Below are 20,384 nucleotides of genomic sequence, written 5' to 3'. Positions count from 1 at the left end.
TGAGTTGCTCTTTGCAATGCTTGGGTTTTGTCCCCAGAAAAGACAGGCTGAGGTCATCAGCACGGCATCCAGGCGTGTGGCCTCCGCTGGACACAGGCTCGGCAGATGCCGTGGAGAGAGCAAGGCTCTGCTCTGCTCGGTAGGCCTAAGCCGACAGAGGATGGGGGAAACGCCCTGGGGGCCGAGGGCCGAGCCTGGGGAGGTGTTGCCAGGGGCGTCGGGACCCCTGAAGGCTGCAGGGACCCTCCCGTCAGAGCTTCGGCGGTGGGGTGGGGGGTGGCCCCGTGGCTCCTGGATCCCAACCCCTGGCCTCTTGAGCCGGGAGGGGACGCCCTTCTGCTGGTTTAAATCGCTGGCATGTGTTCCCCTGACCCGATGGCGGCGAGCAGGCTCACGGACGCAGGGCTCATGTCCACCGCAAGCCGTCCACGGGGGGTGGGAAGGAGCAGCGTGAAATTTCACACATTAAGCCAATTAGAGCAGATGGAAAGAAGCCACAGCATCGCCTGGTTGGAAGTCTTCTCTGAGGACGAGTGTTTAGCCAACAAAGCTCCCCTGAAGCCCCCGCCGAGGCCTGATTCGAGGGGAGACGATCCCCCCCGAACAGGTGAGCGGCCGGCATCTTCTCGCCCAGCACCGTGTCCCTCCAGGCTGGACGCCTCCTGCCTTCCCCTGGGTCCCCCGGGACCTCCGTTTCCACCAGGGACCCCCTGGGTCTGTGTTGGCCGGTCCTTCTTCTCCCGGACCGTCCCCTGCCCATCTGCGCGCCCCTTCCCCCACCCACACATCCAGCGCAGTGACTTGTTACAGCTGATGCTCAGTTGAAACCAATGCATATTTTTAAAAGAGATCTTTTGACTATTTCTGTAGAGGGAGACCTCAAAGGAAATCCTATCAAAGGCTTGCCAGGCAGAAGTCCTCCCAGGACCTGCTTCCCGCACACAAGAGCGGATCTTCGGCCCTGTTTGCATGCTCGCTGCAGCTGCCGCCGCGGGATCCCCAGATCGGGCCTCACAGCCCCACCACCCTGACACGCGCTCTGCTGCCAACTTCTTTTCGTAGATTGAAGAGAGATGAGCTTAGGCCCGCCTTGAAGATGCTGACCAATTTTAACGCGATAAGAAGTCCATTAAAAAAAAAGAGAGAGGAGTTCCCGTCGTGGCGCAGTGGTTAACGAATCCGACTAGGAACCATGAGGTTGCGGGTTCAGTCCCTGCCCTTGCTCAGCGGGTTAAGGATCTGGCGTTGCCCTGAGCTGTGGTGTAGGTCGCAGACGCGGCTCGGATCCTGCGTTGCTATGGCTCTGGCGTAGGCCGGTGGCTACAGCTCTGATTCAACCCCTAGCCTGGGAACCTCCATATGCCGTGGGAGCGGCCCAAGAAATAGCAAAAAGACAAAAAAAAAAAAAATTTAATTAATTGAAAAAAAGAGAGAGAGAGAGAGAGCTAAGAGCGCTTGTGTTTTATGTTAATCTGATGTAACGGAGGCTCTGCCATAAAGAACAGCGCCTGGAACCCCTTCTGCAGAGCAGGCCCCAAGCTCCGCGCCCACCCGGCGCTCATCTCAAGAGACGCCCCACCACGTCGTCCCGGCCTTGGTCGGTTGCAGCCACACGGTTACAGGCTGGGTGTCGGACCATAAACGCTGGGCCGGAGGGCTGACCACACGCACGAGAAGTACTGAGAAATCTTCACCACCTCTCCACGCATGACTCTTCACACGCCCACTGGATTTGTGTCTCAGGAAACAAAGCCGCCAGCGTGGGCTTCCTTTCGAGACCAAACCCAGCGGGAATGGGGGCAAAGCTGAGAGTAAGCGCCGACCCCCAGGAAGGGCAGAGAGGGCAGGAGTGGGTCTTCCAGCTGGAGGAGCGGACCAGAGCCCAAGCCAGTCGTGATGGCAGATAAACACCCTCAGCCGCCTCTAAAATGTGTTGCCACTCAGGCAAGAAGGAGAAAACCCCTCTATAAGAACGTCTTGCCATTTCACTCGCATCAAATTCTTTTGCAAAGAGAGAACCGCCTCCTTGTTTGTGGAGCAGATGTGACATGGCTGGTGTGTGTCACGCAGGCATCTCCCAGCGAGGCCACTCACAGACCAAGCTGCTTTTTCACCCGAGCGTTGTGCATTTACTCTGGAGGTGTTCACGGCAGGTAAGTGACTGCACGGACGTCACTGGGCCCAGGACTATTGTCGCTTAGAATCACAGCCCCTGGCCTGGGGTCACGTTTCAAATTTAATATGCACGCCGACTTCTTGGATGGCAGGGCCTCCACACAGGCTGCCGTCTTTCTGTTCAAATCGGGACTTGATGTAAATGCATCTGATCCTCTTGTGAATTAAGAGGATGAGGAGGAGGAGAAAGAGAGAAAAAAGGGAAGGAAGGAAGGAAAGAAAAGGAAGAAAAGAAAGAGGGAAAGAAAGAAAGGAAGGAGTTCCCGTCGTGGCGCAGTCGTCCCAGTCGACTGGGAACCATGAGGTTGCGGGTTTGATCCCTGGCCTCGCTTCGTGGGTTAAGGATCCAGCGTTGCCGTGAGCTGTGTTGTAGGTCGCAGACGTGGCTTGGGTCCTGTGTTGCTGTGGCTGTGCTGTAGACCAGCAGCTGTAGCTCCGATTGGACCCCTAGCCTGGGAGCCTCCCAATGCTGTGGGTGTAGCCCTAGAAAAGACAAAAAGACCAAAAAAAAAAAAAAAAAAAAGTCCTGGCAAGTCTCGAGCCCACAGTTAAAGGACTTCTGAACTCCTGGAAACCAAACACCAGGTTTCTCCAGCAATTCTCCCCCCTCGGTGCTCGTGTCCCCCTGAAATTGGTCAAATGATGTGCTTTAAATTGACCAGCCCACCAGTTAACGGGGTCCTCAGTTAACCTCTCCTTCCGCACCCTCCCGACTCTGCAGAGTCAGTAACACCTGCAAAGACGTCCTTCCTGAGCGTGGGTGGCCCAGGCCCGCACGGGGTCCGAAGCAGGAGGGAACAGGAGAAAGCCACAGACCCAGGGCCTGGCGGACGTCCTGCTCCAGGTCCTGCCTCTTAGGGAACCAGAGATCACGAGCCCTAATTTGACGCGGTCTCCTGATGGGGCGGGGACCATGTGACCAGGTGGCCTGCAGATGGGCCCTGGGATGGCTCGGGGTTCCTGTCTGGGGATGGTCACCTCGGGTGCTCCGGGCTCGGCTCGGGGGCTTGGATGACACTGGCCGCAGAGTGGTCACCTGTCTGCTGACCTGCCCAGAGGTGGGAGCCATGGAGACAGGGCTGCCACCTTCCAGCTCCCTGTCTGCGGGTCCCCACGCGGCAGCTGCAGGGTCGCCGTGCTGTGCACGGCTTGCTCCTGACACTCCTGACCTCGCTCCCGACACTCCTGACCTCGCTCCCGAGGGTCTGCCTCACCCCCACCACAGTCAGGCCCTGGAAGGAAAGACTGCCACCGTCTTGGGGGCTCCCAGGGCACCCCACTCGGGCGTCCTCGCCCATCATGAGAATGAGGCCTCATGGGTGCGACAGGATTAAAACGCTTTATTGGCGTTCCGGTCGTGGTGCGGCACCAAAAGAATCTGACTAGTATCCATGAAGACACAGGTTCGGTCCCTGGCCTCGCTCTGTGGGTTAAGGATCCGGCGTTGCCGTGAGCTGTGGTGTAGGTCGCAGACGCGGCTCAGATCCCTCGTTGCTGTGACTGCGGTGTAGGCTGGCAGCTACAGCTCCAATTCGACCCCTACCCTGGGACCCTCCATAGGCTGCGTGCGTGGCCCTAAAAAGACAAAAATGAAACAATCAAGCCCATTGCTTTTGGAAAAGAGCAAGTGCACTTCCTCCTGCTGAGACTTCAGAGCGGATGTGCCTTCCCAGAAAGCGGGAGATGGAAATCAACAGGGGGCATTTTTTTTCTTGGTAAAGTGTTAATAGCAGCAGTTAAGTGTCAACACTACCTGGGCACCAGCTGAATTCCTGCTGACCTGAGCAGACCTGTGCCCCTCTGCCTCGGGGTCTGTGTCCCAGCCCCCAGCCTCCCATTCTGTCTGAAAGTTACCAAAAAGTTTGTCACGCAGGGCGGGCAAGGCTAGAGGTTCCCACGTGTCCTGGCTGCACCCCCCCCGCCCGGGAGCAGGAAAGGTGACCTGTCCAGCCCTGAAAGTGTCCCATCCCTGAGCTTGCACACCGCTCAGCTGGGACGCTCAGGAGGCACCAGCGCAGGTGTGTGAGTCCAGCAGCCACTCCCGGCAGGTGTACTGGCCTCCCCGCCCTGTGGGAAACTGTGGCCCCAGAGAAGCCTCCATCCGGCTCCAGCCCTGGGTGCACCCACGTGTGCGCACACACACACACACACACACACGCACACAGACACACGCATGCACGGCTGACGTAGCTCTGTGCCTGGAGAGGCGGCATCAACCCCCTTGACCCTCCTCGTCTCAGCAGGGTGGCCGCTCTGAGCTGAGTGTGGACACCCCGCCTGCCCCCCTCCCTGCCCAGGTCAAGGTGTACTCAGCAGGGGGACACCTGGGGGCCGAGGTGGGGTTTGGTGAGTCCTTGTGAGTCTCTGGGCCTCGTCTCTCAGAGATGGCGAGTTTCTCTTGTTCTAGAGAAATTCTAGAATTTCTATTCTACACGTCTCATGGAAACGCCCAGCTTTAGGTGCCGCTCAGGGGCCTGAGCACCTTTGCCCGTGGGGCAACCATCACACCACCACCTCCAGAACTTTCTTGGCTCCCCCACCACACCTCTGCCTCCCCACTCCGGCCCTCCCCGGGCCCCCACCTGCCGTCTTTGTGGGACCTCGTTGGGGGCCCGCAGCTCCTGGCAGCTCCACCCAGCTCGTGGGGACGGTGAGTGAGGTTCCCCCCCCCTCGAGCGCCTGCCCAGGGCGCAGGATACAGTAAGTGCTCACTAACTGTCACCTCCCTCCCGCTCTGCCCTCCCGCGCTCACCGGGATCAGACGGCCGTCCTCACAGCCGAACCCACTCCCACAGGAAGGCCATCCAGCTGGAGTATTTGCTCTTGGAGTAAAATACCATGAAAGCACATCACGGCATTTGGAGAAAGAATTCGAATTAGACGGTGAACGGTGCTGTGCGTTCCCGCAGGGCCCGGAGGGGAGGGGGGTCGGGAGCGAGGGGCCTGGCGGGAGCCCCTGCGTGTGGTGGTGACCGAGCCAATGACCTTGGGCTTCTCGGCGCCTCCTGTCCCCTCTGCCCGCCCGAGGCCTCTCTCCAGCCTCCTGTGACCGCCACTTGTCCTGTTGCAACAGCGCCACATCTGCAGCTCAGCGTCCGCCTCGCTTTTAGCCGCGGCACCGGGTGGGCTAATGTCCCCCAGATCCACCCACCTGTGGCCTGTGACGTGACCTTACTTGGGATGCTGTGCCTCCAGCTCCCAGCCTGGCTCCTCTGTGCCGAGGACGGACCCCCAGGGCTCACGCCGCCCCCTCACCGGGGCCCTCCTCACGGAACGGGCACACAGAAGACACCCCTGGGAGCTCCTCCGGGTGGGTGGGGGCTTCGGGCTCTCGAACCCACGTGCAAGGAAGATGCCTCCACATTTTCTGCAACACGTGCCGAGCTCCTGGGTCAGACTTAAAGGCCACGAGCCCAGACGATGGGTGAGACGTGAGCTCTTACTGAGAGGTTCCTGCTCGGCTCGCCGTCTTTGCCAAAAAACACCTGACGTTTCCCATCAGGTTTCTTAAAGGAACGCCCACTTCAGCGAGGTTTTGAAAGGCTCTGTCTTCTGCACGAAGCCTAAATGCAGGCATGGTTCCTCCACGGGCCTTCTGTGGGGCCAGAGGGAGTGAGTAACTTCGACTTGGGTTTGTTTGGTTTTTTTTTTGTCTTTTTAGGGCTGCACCTGCAGCATATGGAGGTTCCCAAGCTAGGAGTTGAATGGGAGCTGCAGCTACCAGCCTACACCACAGCCACAGGATCTCAGGATCCAAGCCACATCTGTGACCTACACCATAGCTCATGGCAATACTGGATCCTTAACCCGTTGAGCGAGGCCGGCGGGGATCGAACCTGCAACCTCATGGATACTAATCAGATTCGTTTCTGCCGTGCCATGTCGGGAACTCCCTGGACTTGAGTTTTTTTTTAAGAATGTCCAGCCCAGGACTTTTGGGCACTCACTAAAGATCCGTGCTTGCTGGAGGGCTGCTCCTACAGTACAGGATTCAGAGGCCGACCCGCGCAGTGTGGCCGTGCAGAAGCCACTCTCAGACGAGGAAGAGCCCTCCGAGCCAAGGGCCACACCTCTGCACTGAGTCCCGCCTGCAACTGGATCCTGGAGGCCAGGGGTGTGGAGACCTCGGTGTCTCGGTCAAGGGCATTTGGAGGAGACAAGCAGGCAGGTCTCTCCGAGGCGGGCGTGTTATGTGCCCAGCATCCCGGGAGGGGCACCTGCTGGCCACAACCCTCCTTGGGCAGAGTATCTGCCACCCGCTGAGGGACGTCTGATCAACGCCGACTGAGGGGTGTCTAAGTAGTCTGCACTGCATGGCCCCTCGGCATTCGTCCTCGCGTCTCCTCGGCGCTTGCCCTCGCGTCCCCGTAGCCTTTTTCTCCGGTTGTGGTACGTGAGATTCTTCCCTCCCATCTCAAGGACACGGGCCCCAACAGCAGACGCCGCCCCACGGCAGAACATCTCATGGGCTGGACGTGCTGACAGAGTAGCCGCCCCACGGCTGCAGCCACGCATGATGCAGTGAGAACCGCAGTCCCCCTGTGCACCAGCCACGCGAAGGGGGCGGCCTGTGACCCTCTCGCCTCCTGGGTCACGAAGCTGATGGGTCTGGGCACAGAGCCTGGCAGCGAGGGTTTGACGGTTACGACGCCAGGTGACACGGTGCCCACAGGAAGCCGCGACTCTTGGCAAGAGCAGCTCTGCCCACATGATGTGACGGCCGAGACCCGAGGCTGGAGGAGGTGAAACCTCGCCTACGACGCCCAGGTTGAGGGCGCACTCGGTGACGGGCCAAGGCCGTGAGCGCGGAGGCTGTCGCGAGCGAGGACGTGTCTCGGTCCCTCACCCGGTGCGCAGCTCGGGGTGCCCTGCCTGTCGCATGCTAGGAGCCGGGCAGCCGAGGTGACTGGGCAGGGCCTGTGCTGCCACGGGATTCCCACGCCACTCTGCGGGCAGCGCCAGGCCCGGGGCTCCGGGGGGCATCGGGAAGACCCTGGGCCGGCCGAGCTCAAGTGGGGGACCCATGCATCCTCCACCGGCCCCAGGCCATGACGACAGGGCTGCGGCCCACTCCTTTCTCCAACGGCGACAAGCCCGAGAGAGCAGGGCCACCCTGCCGTGTGGGGTCTTGTCTCCTGCTGGGGCTCGTGGGCACATGAGCTCACCGACGTGGGCTTGTCTGGCCATGACAATGGGCACGTCGGAATCTGCTGTGCTGTGAGGCAAGAAGCATGCTCAGCAAAGCCTGGGCCCCTTCCTCCCCTTCAGAGGAGCCGCAGAGACCACTCTCCAGGGCTGGCAGCAAAGTTGGGAAGGGACTTTGAGCCCCCAGGCGACACAGACCAGGGAACCTGGGCCGTCTGTGCTGCAGGGGCGGCTGGGTCAGAGGAGGGCGTCGCCAGGGACCCGAAGGCCCGGCTCTGGGGGCCACTCACCACTCGGCCCCGTCACCTGCCTTGGGACCCATCTCACCCTCAACTGGGCTGTCCTCGAGGGCTCTCTGTGCCCGTTCTGGGGACCCCGAGGTGCCCAACACGCAGCAGGCGTGTGTGCCATTGCTGAGCGATACCGTGTTCTCCTCGCACCCCTGCCCACGGCGGGCGATGGAGAGGGCACGGGGTCTGGAGAGGGCAGACCCGTGTGCCCTCCCCGGCTCCCTCCCACTGGCCAGTGTGACGTGAGTTCTCCAGGTCCCAGCCCGGTCTGGGTGTCCAGGATTTTGCTAGATGAAGAGACCAGCCTGGCTCTTAAAAGACATTCTTACAGAGACTCCACAGAGAGACAGACGATAATCAGACCCCCATTCTTACCTTCGTGTCTTTATAGTTCATGAAATGAAATCATAAAGCAGCTAAAAAGTATGTCTTTCAAGCATTCAATCTTTCAAAGAGAAGTTTTCATACTCAAGTTTTGGGAAACAAAGATTGATAATAAAAAATATTAGGAGTTCCCGTCATGGCTCAGTGGTTAACGAATTCGACTAGGAACCATGAGGTAGTGGGTTTGATCCCTGCCCTTGCTCCGTGGGTTAAGGATCTGGCATTGCCGTGGGCTGTGGTGTAGGTTGCAGACGCGGCTCGGATCTGGCGTGGCTGTGGCTTTGGCCTCGGCCAGTGGCTGCAGCTCCGATTGGACCCCTAGCCTGGGAACCTCCATATGCTGTGAGTGCTGCCCTAGAAAAGAAAGAAAGATGACAAAAAAAAAAGAAAAAATTAAAGGGCTCATATAAATTCTGAAATCAAGTGACATCTGATGAACTCCTGTAAACAAATTCGCCTTGGTTTAAATGAATCCAGAGGTTATGCAAGATCCATGTGGTAAGATCCTATTTTCAGAACAAAATTGAATTTAAAAAGATTCACCTGCCAGAAGTCAGCCACGGTCGCCGGCAGGGGTCCCTGGGTGGCAATGTACGCGGGCTTCCTGGGGTCGTGGTCCATCTGCAGAACCAGACACAGGCGAAAGGTTAGCTGCAAACTGCCTGGGAGCCTGGAGGCCGGGCGTTGGCTGGGGGCCGGGGGCACGCGGGTCCCGCACCTGCCCCTCCCGAGGCCCCTCCTGACCCAAGCCGGCCTGGATCTCAGGCGGCGCCTGGAGCTGGTGATGGGGGCTGGAACGGAGGAGACGGCGCGGCATCAGAAGCAATGGAGGGCAGCCCCCTGGAGACTGGGTCCTTCCTGGGTCCCCAGCCACTCTTTAGACCCCAGGGTTTGATCCAAGACTGAAAATTCTCTGTGTGTAAAGGGACTTCTTAAGAATCCCTGTCCCAGGACAGGGACAAACGAGAACGTCGCAGTCACACGAGTCCATGGTGACACGTGAGGCCACCAGCTCTCAGTCCCAGGTCACCTTAAAGCCTCGCCCCACACTTGGGTCTGAGAAGGGCTGGCATGAGGCGCATGCCCTTGAACATGGGTCCGGCAACCTTGGCAGTGCCTGTGAATGCTGCGGGCGGGAAGATGCCCTCCTTACAACCTCGGGCACCACGCAAGTGGGAAAGGGCTAAAAGGACAGAGGGAAGTCACTCTGACAGAAGAGGGACGGGCCGCTGGAGGGGGAGGGGAGCAGGAAAAGTCACTTTTTGTGCATCTAATGTAGTGATTTGTAATTAAAACCAGCAATTCATAGCGACCCACACAATACAGGTAAAACTACGTTACTCTCACTGAAAGTCCCAATTAAAATGTTTCAGGGGGAGTTCCCATCGTGGCGCAGTGGTTCACAAATCTGACTAGGAACCATGAGGTTGCGGGTTCGATCCCTGGCCTTGCTCAGTGGGTGAAGGATCCGGCATTGCCGTGAGCTGTGGTGTAGGTCGCAGACGCGGCTTGGATCTGGTGTTGTTGTGGCTGTGGTGTAGGCCAGTAGCTACAGTTCTGATTGGACCCCTAGCCTGGGAACCTCCACATGCCGCAGGAGCGGCCCTAAAAAAGGAAAAAAAAAAAGTTTCATGGGAAAATGCTTAGCAGAAATAAGGAGTTTTGATGGTCAAAATACGCATGTGCCGGAGGCGACAGCTGCTGAGACCCGTCTCTTCCCTGAGAGCAGTTCTGCCTGAAAAGTAAGCCCCATCTCCTTTTCCAATGTGCTTTTTTGGCCCCAAAGCAATTTATTTTTATTTTTAAATTTTTCTGCCAAAGCGCTTCGGAGAGCAACACATCTTCAATCTTCACTGCGTTTAACGGAGCACACGCGTTGCTTTCACCGCGAGAAACACGGGATTGAAAGTGGACATCGGAACCAGGTTTCTGGAGCAGCCCTGTCGTGAGAGGTCCATGGCACCGTCCCCTGCCCCGCCTGAGATGGAGACTGGAGGACCGGGGTGGGGCAGGGGCACTCGCGGCCACCCCCCCACACTGGCTGCGTCACATGACTGCCACCTGGAAGGCACCTGATCCCAGAGGGGTGACCGTGCCGCCCGGTGAACAGCAGCTCAGCCGACAATCACCATCCCGGCATCCTGAGCTCATGGTGCGGAGCAGTCGAGGGTTCCGGGCAGACGCCCTCTGCGCCTGCAGCGAGGATAAGGCTCGCGGGGATCAGCCAGCTTTGGGCATCTTCTGCTGAATGAAGGCGAAGCACACATTGAGCTCAATAAACACAAGGCTTATTGCACCTATGGTTTCCAAAGCAGGAGAAGCGTAATTAGAATCGAGTCAATTTCTATGAGCGCTGGCTGCCCAGCCTGAGATGCTGGCCCCCCGTATTCCCAGTGGGGACAGGCCTCAGCTCCCATGCTGTCTCTGCAGAATCTCCTGTTCTTGGGAGTTCCTGTCGTGGTACGGTGGTTAGCGAATTTGACTAGCAACCATGAGGTTGCGGGTTCAATCCCTGGCCTTGCTTCGTGGGTTAAGGATCTGGCGTTACCATGAGCTGTGGTGTAGGTTGCAGATGCGGCTCGGATCCCACGTTGCTGTGGCTCTGGCGTAGGCTGGCAGCTAAAGCTCCGATTGGACCCCTAGCCTGGGAACCTCCATATGCCGCGGGAGCTGCCCTAGAAAAGGCAAAAAAAAAAAAAAAAAAAAAAAAATCTTCTGTTCTTCCAGGTGTGTCCTGATGTGTTTGTGTGACATGATCGCAAACACGAGCTCTAGGAAGTGGACGAAGTGTCTCTGGCCTCGGTCTCAGGGTCTGTGCGACGGGCTGGGTGGGACCCGGGAGGTGGGATGTGGTCTCTCCAGGTCCTTCAGCCCTGGGGTTTTCAGAAGAAGTAAACCCCACAGTTTGTGCAGAATCGACTGTCCACGTGCAGACTGGTGGACTACGGTGCCCACAGGTGTAACCCTACGAATTTCTAAATGCACAGTTGAAAACAACTAGTGATTCAGTGCAGGCTGTGGAATGACACTTATGAACCAACGTGAGTGACTAGTTCTAATGTGCATTAAAAAGGTAGCACTATTTCCCCCATGATGCAAAGCAAACTCGTCTTGAGAAGCAAGCCTCCAGCATGTGTAGACTGGGGCGTCCTGCTCCGAAGCTTTGAAGAGGGGCTGGTGGGGCTGCTGCTGGGGTGCAGGCTGGCGCAGGGCGGGTTCTGCCCCAGAGTCTCGGGAAGGTCTGGGCTCGGCTCCGGGGAGGGGCCTCGGGGTCCCACGTCCTACCTGCTGTCTCCCACGAGGTTATCTTCCTGGCTGCCTATCTGCTCGACTTACGCCCGCTTCTCCCACCGTTTAAAGCAAACCCCACCGATGTTTTCTTAAGAGCCATGAGAATAAATAGCAAGCCTCAGTTTTCAAATCACTTTTCCAGATACCAAGTCTAATGTGGGAGTTTGCTGGGGAGCCACAGCTTTAGTCATCGACGAAAGGAGAGGCTGGCTTATGCACTTCCATTATTTTCGTAGTTTATTTGAAGAAAAGTCTTGGCTATATACCAGAACTGTACACACAGAGGTGTCTGCTTGTAAGTATTTTCTGAAAACCAAGGAGCCGGCTCCCACACTTGATGCCTCATGCTGTGTGGGGCGCCTGGGCAGCCATCCTTCTCTGAAGGGTTCGTGTGCACCTCCGTGATCTTGTTATTTATTATTATTATTATTATTTGTCTTTTTGTCTTTTCTAGGGCTGCACCCACGGCATATGGAGGTTCCCAGGCTAGGGGTCGAATTGGAGTTGTAGCCGCCGGCCTACGCCAGAGCCACAGCCATGTGGGATCCAAGCCACGTCTGTGACCTACACCACAGCTCACGGCAACGCCGGATCCTTAACCCACTGAGCAAGGCCAGGGATCGAACCTGCCACCTCGTGGTTCCTAGTCAGATTCATGAACCACTGCGCCACGACGGGAACTTCCAACGTGACCTTGGTAAATGCGCTCTGAGCTAAACAATTTCCTCTGCTTAACAGACAGAGGAGGGAAGGGTCAGTTCACTCTCCAGTGTTGCTGGGACTCAGGCTCACTCCTGGGGATGGAGCACCTGTGCCCTTTGAGCAAAGGGCCAGGCTCGTGCCACCCTAGGCACACCCAGCGGTACGGCAGAGATGCTGTCGTGTGGCGGGCGGGTCTGTGCCGCAGATGCCCCATGCAGGTCACTCTGTGACTCCCACGGCCTCTGGTTTCAAAGCAGAGACCTTGCGAGATTTCCTTCCGGATGCGTCAGCGTGCACCTGCCAGACTAATTCTCAGGGTTTCGTCCGGCGCAGCCAGGGGCCCCTTGGGCTCTGATTGTAAGCGTCTCAATCCGCTCCGTCACGAAGCTCTTTATCACCGGACCTTCAGATATTTCAGGAAGAAGAGGTATGAGGATTTCTTCTCGTTCATGCTTATAACCCAAATTTGCATGAAAAAGAATTGTGGTGCGAAATAAAAGGAAGACGTAAAAGACACCGTGAGGTCACATCTCTCTCGGGGCCCCACCTTCTGACCCAAGTCCCTGTCCATCAGGCCCAGGAGGCCAGTCTGCGTTTCCACCAAGAGGCGAGCCCGGGAGGGAGCTGCTAGCGGGTGGTCTCCACGGAGATGCAGTTTCGCGCCAGCACCCTTGTCCTCACTGGGCCTTGATTTTAGCCCCACAGAGCTCCGACGTCAGGAAGCTGGAACGAGGGAGAGCCGGGGACCCCGTGACCCAGAAGTCCCGTCTTTGAGGCCTGAAACCATTGCTTTCTTTCTCATTGTGTCCAAAGAAGGAGCCCTGAGCCGCCACCACCACGGCCTCAGGGAGGGACCACATCCAGGCAGCTACAGACCCAATTCACACAGGGGTGGCCACAAACCAGTGTGGCTGTGGCTTGGTTTCCTGAATAGAACTGATGGAAAAATATACACATGCCACGTGTGTTTAGGAGAAAGACTGATTCCATGGCTCCAGTGGGGCCTCTGAACACGGAGGAGCCAGAGTTTGAGGTCTACTCTGCTGGAAGGAAAGGACTTACTCCTTAAAATCACCACAGAAACAAAGGCCTGGGCTCAGGCGGTGTAGACGAAGTGCCTCCCGTGGAATCCACTCTCACAGCGAGTGCTCTGCTGGTGGGATGTGAAGCCGACCCGGGAGCACTGTAGACAGCAGGTGCTCGGAAATCAGTGAGACTGCGACCACGGGCTCAGCGTTGTGCCCAGAGGGTCACTGTCCTGTCCACGTCACCGCCGAGGAACAGCAGGGGCTGGCCCCACAGAGTGCTCTCACAAATCCAGAGGTGACCCCGTCTGCGCGGCCACCCTCACTGCATCAGAATCAGGGATGCGCTGCATCCCGCATGCCTGCATTTGACTTAAGCAAAATTTGAGAATTTGGTGAGATGTCCTGAAATGCCCTGAAGACTGACACCGGGGAACACATTTTAAGGCGGCTGCTGGCCAGCCTCCCGCATACACCTGAGACCACTCCCAGCCACTCTGCCACCGGTTTGGTCCGCATGCCATTGGCCAGATGCTTAGAACGCTCGGGCAGGTCCAGGGCGTGGCGCCCACTGGCAGTCACTCCAGCACAAGGTCCGACATCCCAGCCTCCCCTCCTGGCCCTGTCCTGGGGGTTCCAGACTCTCCCCTGCACCCCCGCCCCACTCCTGGTGCAGATACAAAGCTGGGAGGAAGCAGCAGGCATGGCTGGAACTCTCTGGAAGCCTGCAGGCCATGGGGCATCCGGGGACAGGACTCTCCCGTCTTCTGACACCTGCTGCCCAGGGAGGCACAGACTCTGCCCACAGGGAAAACTGGAGGAAACCACCCACAGTCCATCGGCCTCAGGCCGTCCAGCCTCTCAACCAGCGCCAGGCTGGCTGGTTTTCCTGTTCCTGGGACAGGAATCAGGCGGCCTAGGAACCTTCCACACGGCCAAGCACGGATGTCCCCTGCGAGTCACAAGCCCCTGGAGTAACTTGTCAGGGCGCTGTGGCTGGGCCCCCAGGATGACCAGGCCCAGTGCCCCAGCCTTGTCCCCTTAGCCTTAGACACAGCCCAGCCTGGGAACCAGGGCTGTTGGCAGCAGGCAGGGGACAGGGCACCCCCTGACCTGGCGGGGACCCGGAACCTGCTGGGGGCTAGTCACCAGGTGGAAGCTAGTTACCTGGTAGAGACTAGTTCCCTGTGGAGATTAGTTACCTGGTGGACACTAGTTACTGGGTGGAGACTGGTTTAGTTGCCTGGTAGAGTCTGGCTACCAGGTAGAGGCTAGTTACCTGGTAGTACGAGTTACCTGATGGAGACTGGTTACCAATGCCAGGCGGCCCGCTCCCCCCCGCCCCCGAGAGCTCTGACAGGTGATGGGGCCCCAGCCACATAGTCCCCGGGAAAGCCAGGTACTCACGATGGGGCTGGCGTTGATGTAGTCAGAGCTGCTGTGGCTGTTCTCCGAATTCAGCCGGATCCTGGAGTGGTCATCTGCAAGTCCAAGGGCAGAGCGTTAACCCGTGTGCCGGGTCCTCACCGCCCCCACTTCTGCTGAGACCTTTCAATGCATGCTCCCCCCACCCCCAGAAGGGTCCTTCAGGCCAAGAGGCAGAGCGTCAGGAGTGGGGGATCTCAGCAGAGAGGAGACGCTCTGACACCTTCTGCTGCGGTGACAGCCTTCTGGGGGCACACACAGTGCCCACTGCTGCCGAGAAAACAAAGACGGCCTGGCTGCCGCCTGGAGGCCAGGGTTTTCATGGCTGCGAGCGCATCCCCCCCGGGTCCACGTCTCCCCATTTCCCGCTCCAGCCCCCAGAGCGGCTCGGGGGCTTTGTGGGGCTCCGTGCTTCTTCTGTTTCTCCGGGAGAGTCTACCTATCTATTTCGGTAAACGGCTCTGGGGCCTGGGAAACTTTGCTTCTACACCTGGTTGAACAGGCAGGCACCGTCTGCTAGAGACCGGACACCACCCCATGGGTTTTCCTGCAGGTCGATGGTGGCTTTTCCCGGTAGAGACGAGGCAGGTAAGAGGCGTCTACACGTGGACAGGTTCACCCAGCTACGTGTGACCTGAGCACAGGGTACGAGGACGTGGACCTGGGCCTGGGGGGGGTGCCCTGTGGGTGTTTACGATGCCAGCTGTGAAGCATCCATCCCACGAAGGTGCAACCGGTTCGAGAGCTCCTGGACTCAAGGGCTTGGGTCCTGCACAGATTTACTCTTGAGAGACTGAAAACTGGCCGGGGCGGGAAGCTGCAATCAAAGGCTGACATCCCGACACGCTACAAACACTAACCCTAAAAGAAGTTCAAGAGGCTCAGCTTCTTGGGGAGGGGGCGCCTGGACACATCACAGCCCGAGACGGTGGGGGTGGGGACGCTGGGATGTGGGACTCTTTCCTAAGAGCGACGGTGGCTGCTGCAGCCACACAGAAACCTGGATGAGCCGAGCAGGGCCTCCCGCTGCTCCCAGAGGGTTCCAGAGGGTCTCCCGGGAGCCGCCCCATCATGAGGACTTTAACACACCAACTTCAGGCACTGGTGACAGCAGCAGTGGGGGCTCTCCCACTGTCTGAGAGCCGTTCCCTGGAGCAGGGCCTCTGTGGTCAGGAGGGAGGGGACCAGGGTGCCAAGGGGGGTGGGTGGACAACCCTGCTTGGAGCAGAGCAGCCCCCTGGCCAAGTGAATAGGCACAGGCTGGGGGGCTGGGGGACCCCCCCGCCTCCACGGGGCCCTGAGAGCAGCCGGGCTCAGTGCACAAGGGCCAGTGGGATTTTCTAGTCGGAAGCTCAGGTTGGGAGGCCCCGTGAGCTCAGCCCTCCACGGGTTTCTGTTCTGAGCGCCGGAGCCTAAGCGTGGCTGTGAGGACAGCTCAACAATTCCACGCATCCCCAAGGGCGTCCCTTCATCCCCAAGGGCATCCTTCCCACCACGGCGCCGAGTCCTGACAAGGGCTTTTAAACAGAGTTCTTCTAGGTCCCCAGCATGTATTTGATTTTGCAGCAACACGTTGATTTTTAAATTAACAGTAGACTTGTTTTTAAAATTTTGTTCTTTTTTTTTTTTTTTTTCCTCTTTACAGCCGTACCTGCAGCATATGGAACTCACAGGCTGGGGTCGAACTGGAGTTGCAGCTGTGGGCTTATACCACAGCCACAGCAATGCCAGATCTGAGCTGTGTCTGTGACCTACACCGCAGCTCACGCCCGCACCGGATCCTTAACCCATGGAGCAAAGCCAGGGATCAAACCTGCGTCCTCATGGATGCTAGTCGGGTTCTTAACCCGCTGAGCCACAACAGAAGCTCTTTGTTTTGTTTTTAGTGGGACCACCCTGATCCTTCCTCTGGCACACCCAGGGCCGTCCTGGAAGGGCTGGCGTCCAGCGGAGGGAAGGTCCATGGGGCAGGGACAGTCTGCTGGACTTTGCGCTTGGCTGGGCGAGTCTCAGTTATTTTGTGGCTCAGACGTCCTGTTCCTCCCTTTTAAAGAGGTGGTCTGAGCGTGGCCGCCTGTAGTCTTGGCGACGCGAACAGCAGACAGAGCGCCTGGCAGAATGATGGGCTTTACCCCAGGTCCGCAACTGGGGTGGGGGAAGCCAGCGCGGGTCCCTGCCCAAAGCCCCGTCCCACGTGCCACCGGCTGAATGTCAATCCTTCGTCCTCCTGGTGCAAACACGCACGCCCTTCTTGGAAGCAACGTCAGCACGACCCCAACCACAGAGCACGGATTTTCAGAGCCGAGGCACTGATGTTTCCGTGAAGTGGGTGTCCTTTACGACCCTGGTCTTAGACGCCACTCAGAAGCCAGGCCACGAACCATTCAGGTAGCATCTTGCTGTTCTGTTTCTGGCTCTATAACTGCGTCATGCTCCTCTAAATGATCAAAAATTTTATCAAGGCCGGAAGGAGAAAAACACCTTAAGAAGAAACCTGGAGTGGCTCAGGTCGCCGTGGAGGTGGCGGGTTCTGTCCCTGGCCTGGTGCCGTGGGTTGAAGGATCCGGCATTGCTGCAGCTGCAGCCGGGATGCAGTTTCAGCCTCTGGCCTGAGAACTTCCATGTGCCGCTGCGCAGCCATTAAACAAAGGCAAAGGAAGGAACTTGGTGACGTAGCTGCGTGTGCCCTGGATGTGAGCCCCGAGGCATCACTGCGTCCGTCCCGGGTTCCACCCCATCCTTCCCGCCCGGACGCAGCTGGGCGTCATCTTCCTTCTTCCTGGAACTCGGCGCCACGGACAGAAGCGGGACCATCTTTCCACCTTGGGGGATAAAACGTAGGTCCCCAACGATCAAATAACTGATTTGGCAAAGGCCACAGAGCCAAGGGCCCAGGCTTGACCCAGCCCTGCCACCAGCTAGCCAGGGGGCACTTGGGTAGGTGAGTCAACATTTTCTTTTCTTCTTTTAAATTTTTTACATTTTTTGAGTCTTTGCTAGGGCCGCACCCGCAGGCTAGGGGTTGAATCGGAGCTGCAGCTGCTGGCCTACACCAGAGCCACAGCAACGCGGGATCCGAGCCGCGTCTGCAACCTACACCACAGCTCACGGCAACGCCAGATCGTTAACCCACTGAGCAAGGGCAGGGATTGAACCCACAACCTCATGGTTCCTAGTCGGATTTGTCAACCACTGAGCCACGACGGGAACTCCTGATTCAACATTTTCAATGGTCAGTTCATCCCCCAGAATGTGGGCTACTGGCCCTCCGTCACAGGGCTGCAGGGATGCGTGCTGAGGGCAAGGGTTTAAGGACCATCTCAGGATCACAGATGGACGAGCGCTGATTACCAGTCGGCTGAACTGGCAACACTGATGCGTGGTGTACACCGAGTGGTCGGCAAACACAGAATGAGTTTCCCAAACGCAAGCAGAAGGAACACTTCCGGCATGTCTTCTTGGTCAAAATGAGGTCCTTTGGCAGACACTGCAGCTTCCCCGGGAGGGGACTCCTTCTGGCATGTGCCACCGGCGAGAGCCCTCCCGTGCTCCACCAGAACCCACCCTGGGAAGGGGTGGCGTGTCCTCCTCTGCTGCGACTTCATCCGACGCCACGGGTCTCTAAGGCCGGGGTTCTCCTTGGCACCTTGGTGACGTCACCTCTTGCCTGACTGTGTGGATTCCCTTCTCATCACCAGTAGATGAGCCCACGCGTGCTGCTGATGGCAACACGAACTGGGCATCTGTAGAAACTGCCACCTGACACTGGACTGGAGGGGCAACTTCTTCATCTGCGGGTCCGCCAGGGCTCCCGGGGGGCTCTCCAGCCGTCTCAATCTTCTGTTAAGATGGAGATGAAACCGTTCCACGGGCTGACAGCCTTTTCTTTGCTTCGATGGCGTGGCCGGTGCCAACACGGGGTGTGTCTGGAGGTCTCTGAGACCCACCCGTGGGGATGGGTTCATGAATGCGCCAGCCATGGTCAGTGCCTTCTTGAATGCCTCGGGTCACGAACCCACGAACACGGCCTGACCGTCACCAGCTGGCTTCACCAGTCTCATGATTCCAGCCGATCACACTGGCATTGTGCTTATTGAGGTGGCCTTGTCACCGCCAAGGGTTGTCTCCAGACTCTGAGAAGCTGAGCTGACACCTGGTTACCCTGCAGGTCTGGGAACCCGAGGAGCACAGGACCACGGACACACCTGCGCTGATGTGCTGAGTTCTCCTGGGGGCTCGCACATCTGCCTTTTCTCTCCCGCTTCTTTCCAGGAAGCCAGTCGGCTGGGTTCTGTTCTATTCGAGGTTTCTGGAAACCCACACCTCAAACCACAGGGTCCTCATACGTTTCAGGGGAGAAGCAGAGGGCTGCTCCCTGCCTCCTCATGACTTGGACGCCTGAAGTTCCAGGTTCAGGAGATGGAAGGGGGGGAGATGGTGGGGGGGGAAGGGAGGAGGGGGAGGGAGGAGGGGGAGGGAAAGAGGGGGAGGGGAAGAGGAAGAGAGCGGCTCTGTTGAGGGGCACCAGCAGCCCCAGCGTGGGAAGAGGCTCCCGGGCGCCAATCTTCCGCTGCGGTGGGCACAGTCGTGCCCCGGGCACAGTCCCCCCCGCCACCGGAGGGCAGGGTGGTGCGGAGTGTGGGGTGCGAATGCGCTGGCGGTGATCATGTTGCATGCACACGAGGACTCTGTGCACAGACACCAACCAAGCAGAGCGAGGTCACCTGCACAGGTGTGCCCAGAGATGTCTACCACGGGACCTCGGCCGGGAACCTTCTCTGGGCGAGGACCTGCCTCCGGCCTGCGGCTGAGATGAGGAGGGCGCGGCCTCCGAGGGCCCAGGGGGAGCTCACGCAGGTTCAACCACGCAGCAAAAAGTCTGTTCGGGGGGCGTGGTGCTGTCCCCAAGAAACAAGCTCGGCCTCCGTCTGTGCTGACTGAGGGGGACGCAGGGTGGAGACAGACTTCCTCTTCGCTTGACGGTCATGGCACCTGACGGGGGCCAGGCGAACAGGGCGACCCGGACCCTCTGGGCTGGTGTCTGAGAACAAGATGAACAGCCCCTTGCCCCCTAGGATGCTCGTGGCCAAGGAGGACGATGACGTGGCAGGAGCTTCGCCAGTGACCCTAACAGAGACTTAACCGTGTCGGGTGGGGAGGGAGCCCAGACGGCAGAGGGAACGAAGGGGCAGCGGCCGAGAAGGGGCCGTGGTGGGAGAGAAGCCTGTGACGAAGGGACAGGACCAGAGAGGCAGGGGCGGTACCACCTCTGGCTCAGGGGAACCCACCACGAGGCGCCTGCCATGGAGACCCTGCCTCAGGGGCCCCAGAGTCTGTGGGCGGGGGGCACCCGACCAGCAGGCCAGGGTCGGTCCTCCTGGGACCCTGGGGAGGGTGGGGGTCGCAGGCTGCGAGGTGGGTGTCAGCTAGCCCCTGGCCCAGCCCAGCCCCAGGAGCAGGGGGTGCGGTTTGGGTCTGGATGAAGGAGACGAGGGGGGAGCACCCTGAGTCCCTCGTCTTGATGGTAACCCCTCCTCTGAGCAGACGCCTTTAGTGCGGGGGTGGGGTGGGGGGTCCTGCGGTGCAGGCATCACTGATGAGGCCGGCGGGGGGTGGCGTGCTGGGTAGTGTCTCTGCTTCTTCACTTTCATCGCCCAACAGCAGCTGGCCTTATTTCCAGGGTGGTTTTTCGCACAGCAACAAAAATGTTCATTATTGCTTTTGGACAGGGTGGCGGGGGGCAGGGCAGCGACTGCGGAGCGAGCAGCGCCATCAGCCCGCTCGCACCGCCCTGGGGGAGGCTGCCCCCCACGGACCGGCTCTTGTGGCTGCTGGAACCAATTTCCACCTAGCACACTTTTACCTGTCCACCAGCAGGGCGCTCAGGAGTCTGAGATGGGTGTGGACCACGTGGAGGCGCCCCCATTCCTGGCCGGGCCCCACCTGC

General features: G+C 58.7%; 1 protein-coding gene across 3 annotated transcripts in view; it reads right to left on the bottom strand.

Moving 5' to 3' along the window:
• PTPRN2 (protein tyrosine phosphatase, receptor type N2) overlaps positions 1–20,384 on the bottom strand; it is a 668,485-nt gene that overhangs the window by 33,780 nt on the left and 614,321 nt on the right. For all 3 annotated transcript variants that reach the window (XM_021079161.1, XM_021079162.1, XM_021079163.1), the window contains 2 exons: positions 14,420–14,493; positions 8,538–8,615 (listed from right to left, as the gene is read on the bottom strand). In XM_021079161.1, the coding sequence (XP_020934820.1) occupies positions 8,538–8,615; positions 14,420–14,493 (152 nt within the window). The remainder of the gene's footprint in view (positions 1–8,537; positions 8,616–14,419; positions 14,494–20,384) is intronic.

Source organism: Sus scrofa, chromosome 18 (genome assembly GCF_000003025.6).
Source record: "Sus scrofa isolate TJ Tabasco breed Duroc chromosome 18, Sscrofa11.1, whole genome shotgun sequence".
NCBI classification, from domain to species: Eukaryota; Metazoa; Chordata; class Mammalia; order Artiodactyla; family Suidae; genus Sus; species Sus scrofa.
Note: the sequence above shows the minus strand (reverse complement) of the source record. Positions and strands in the feature narration are given on the sequence as shown.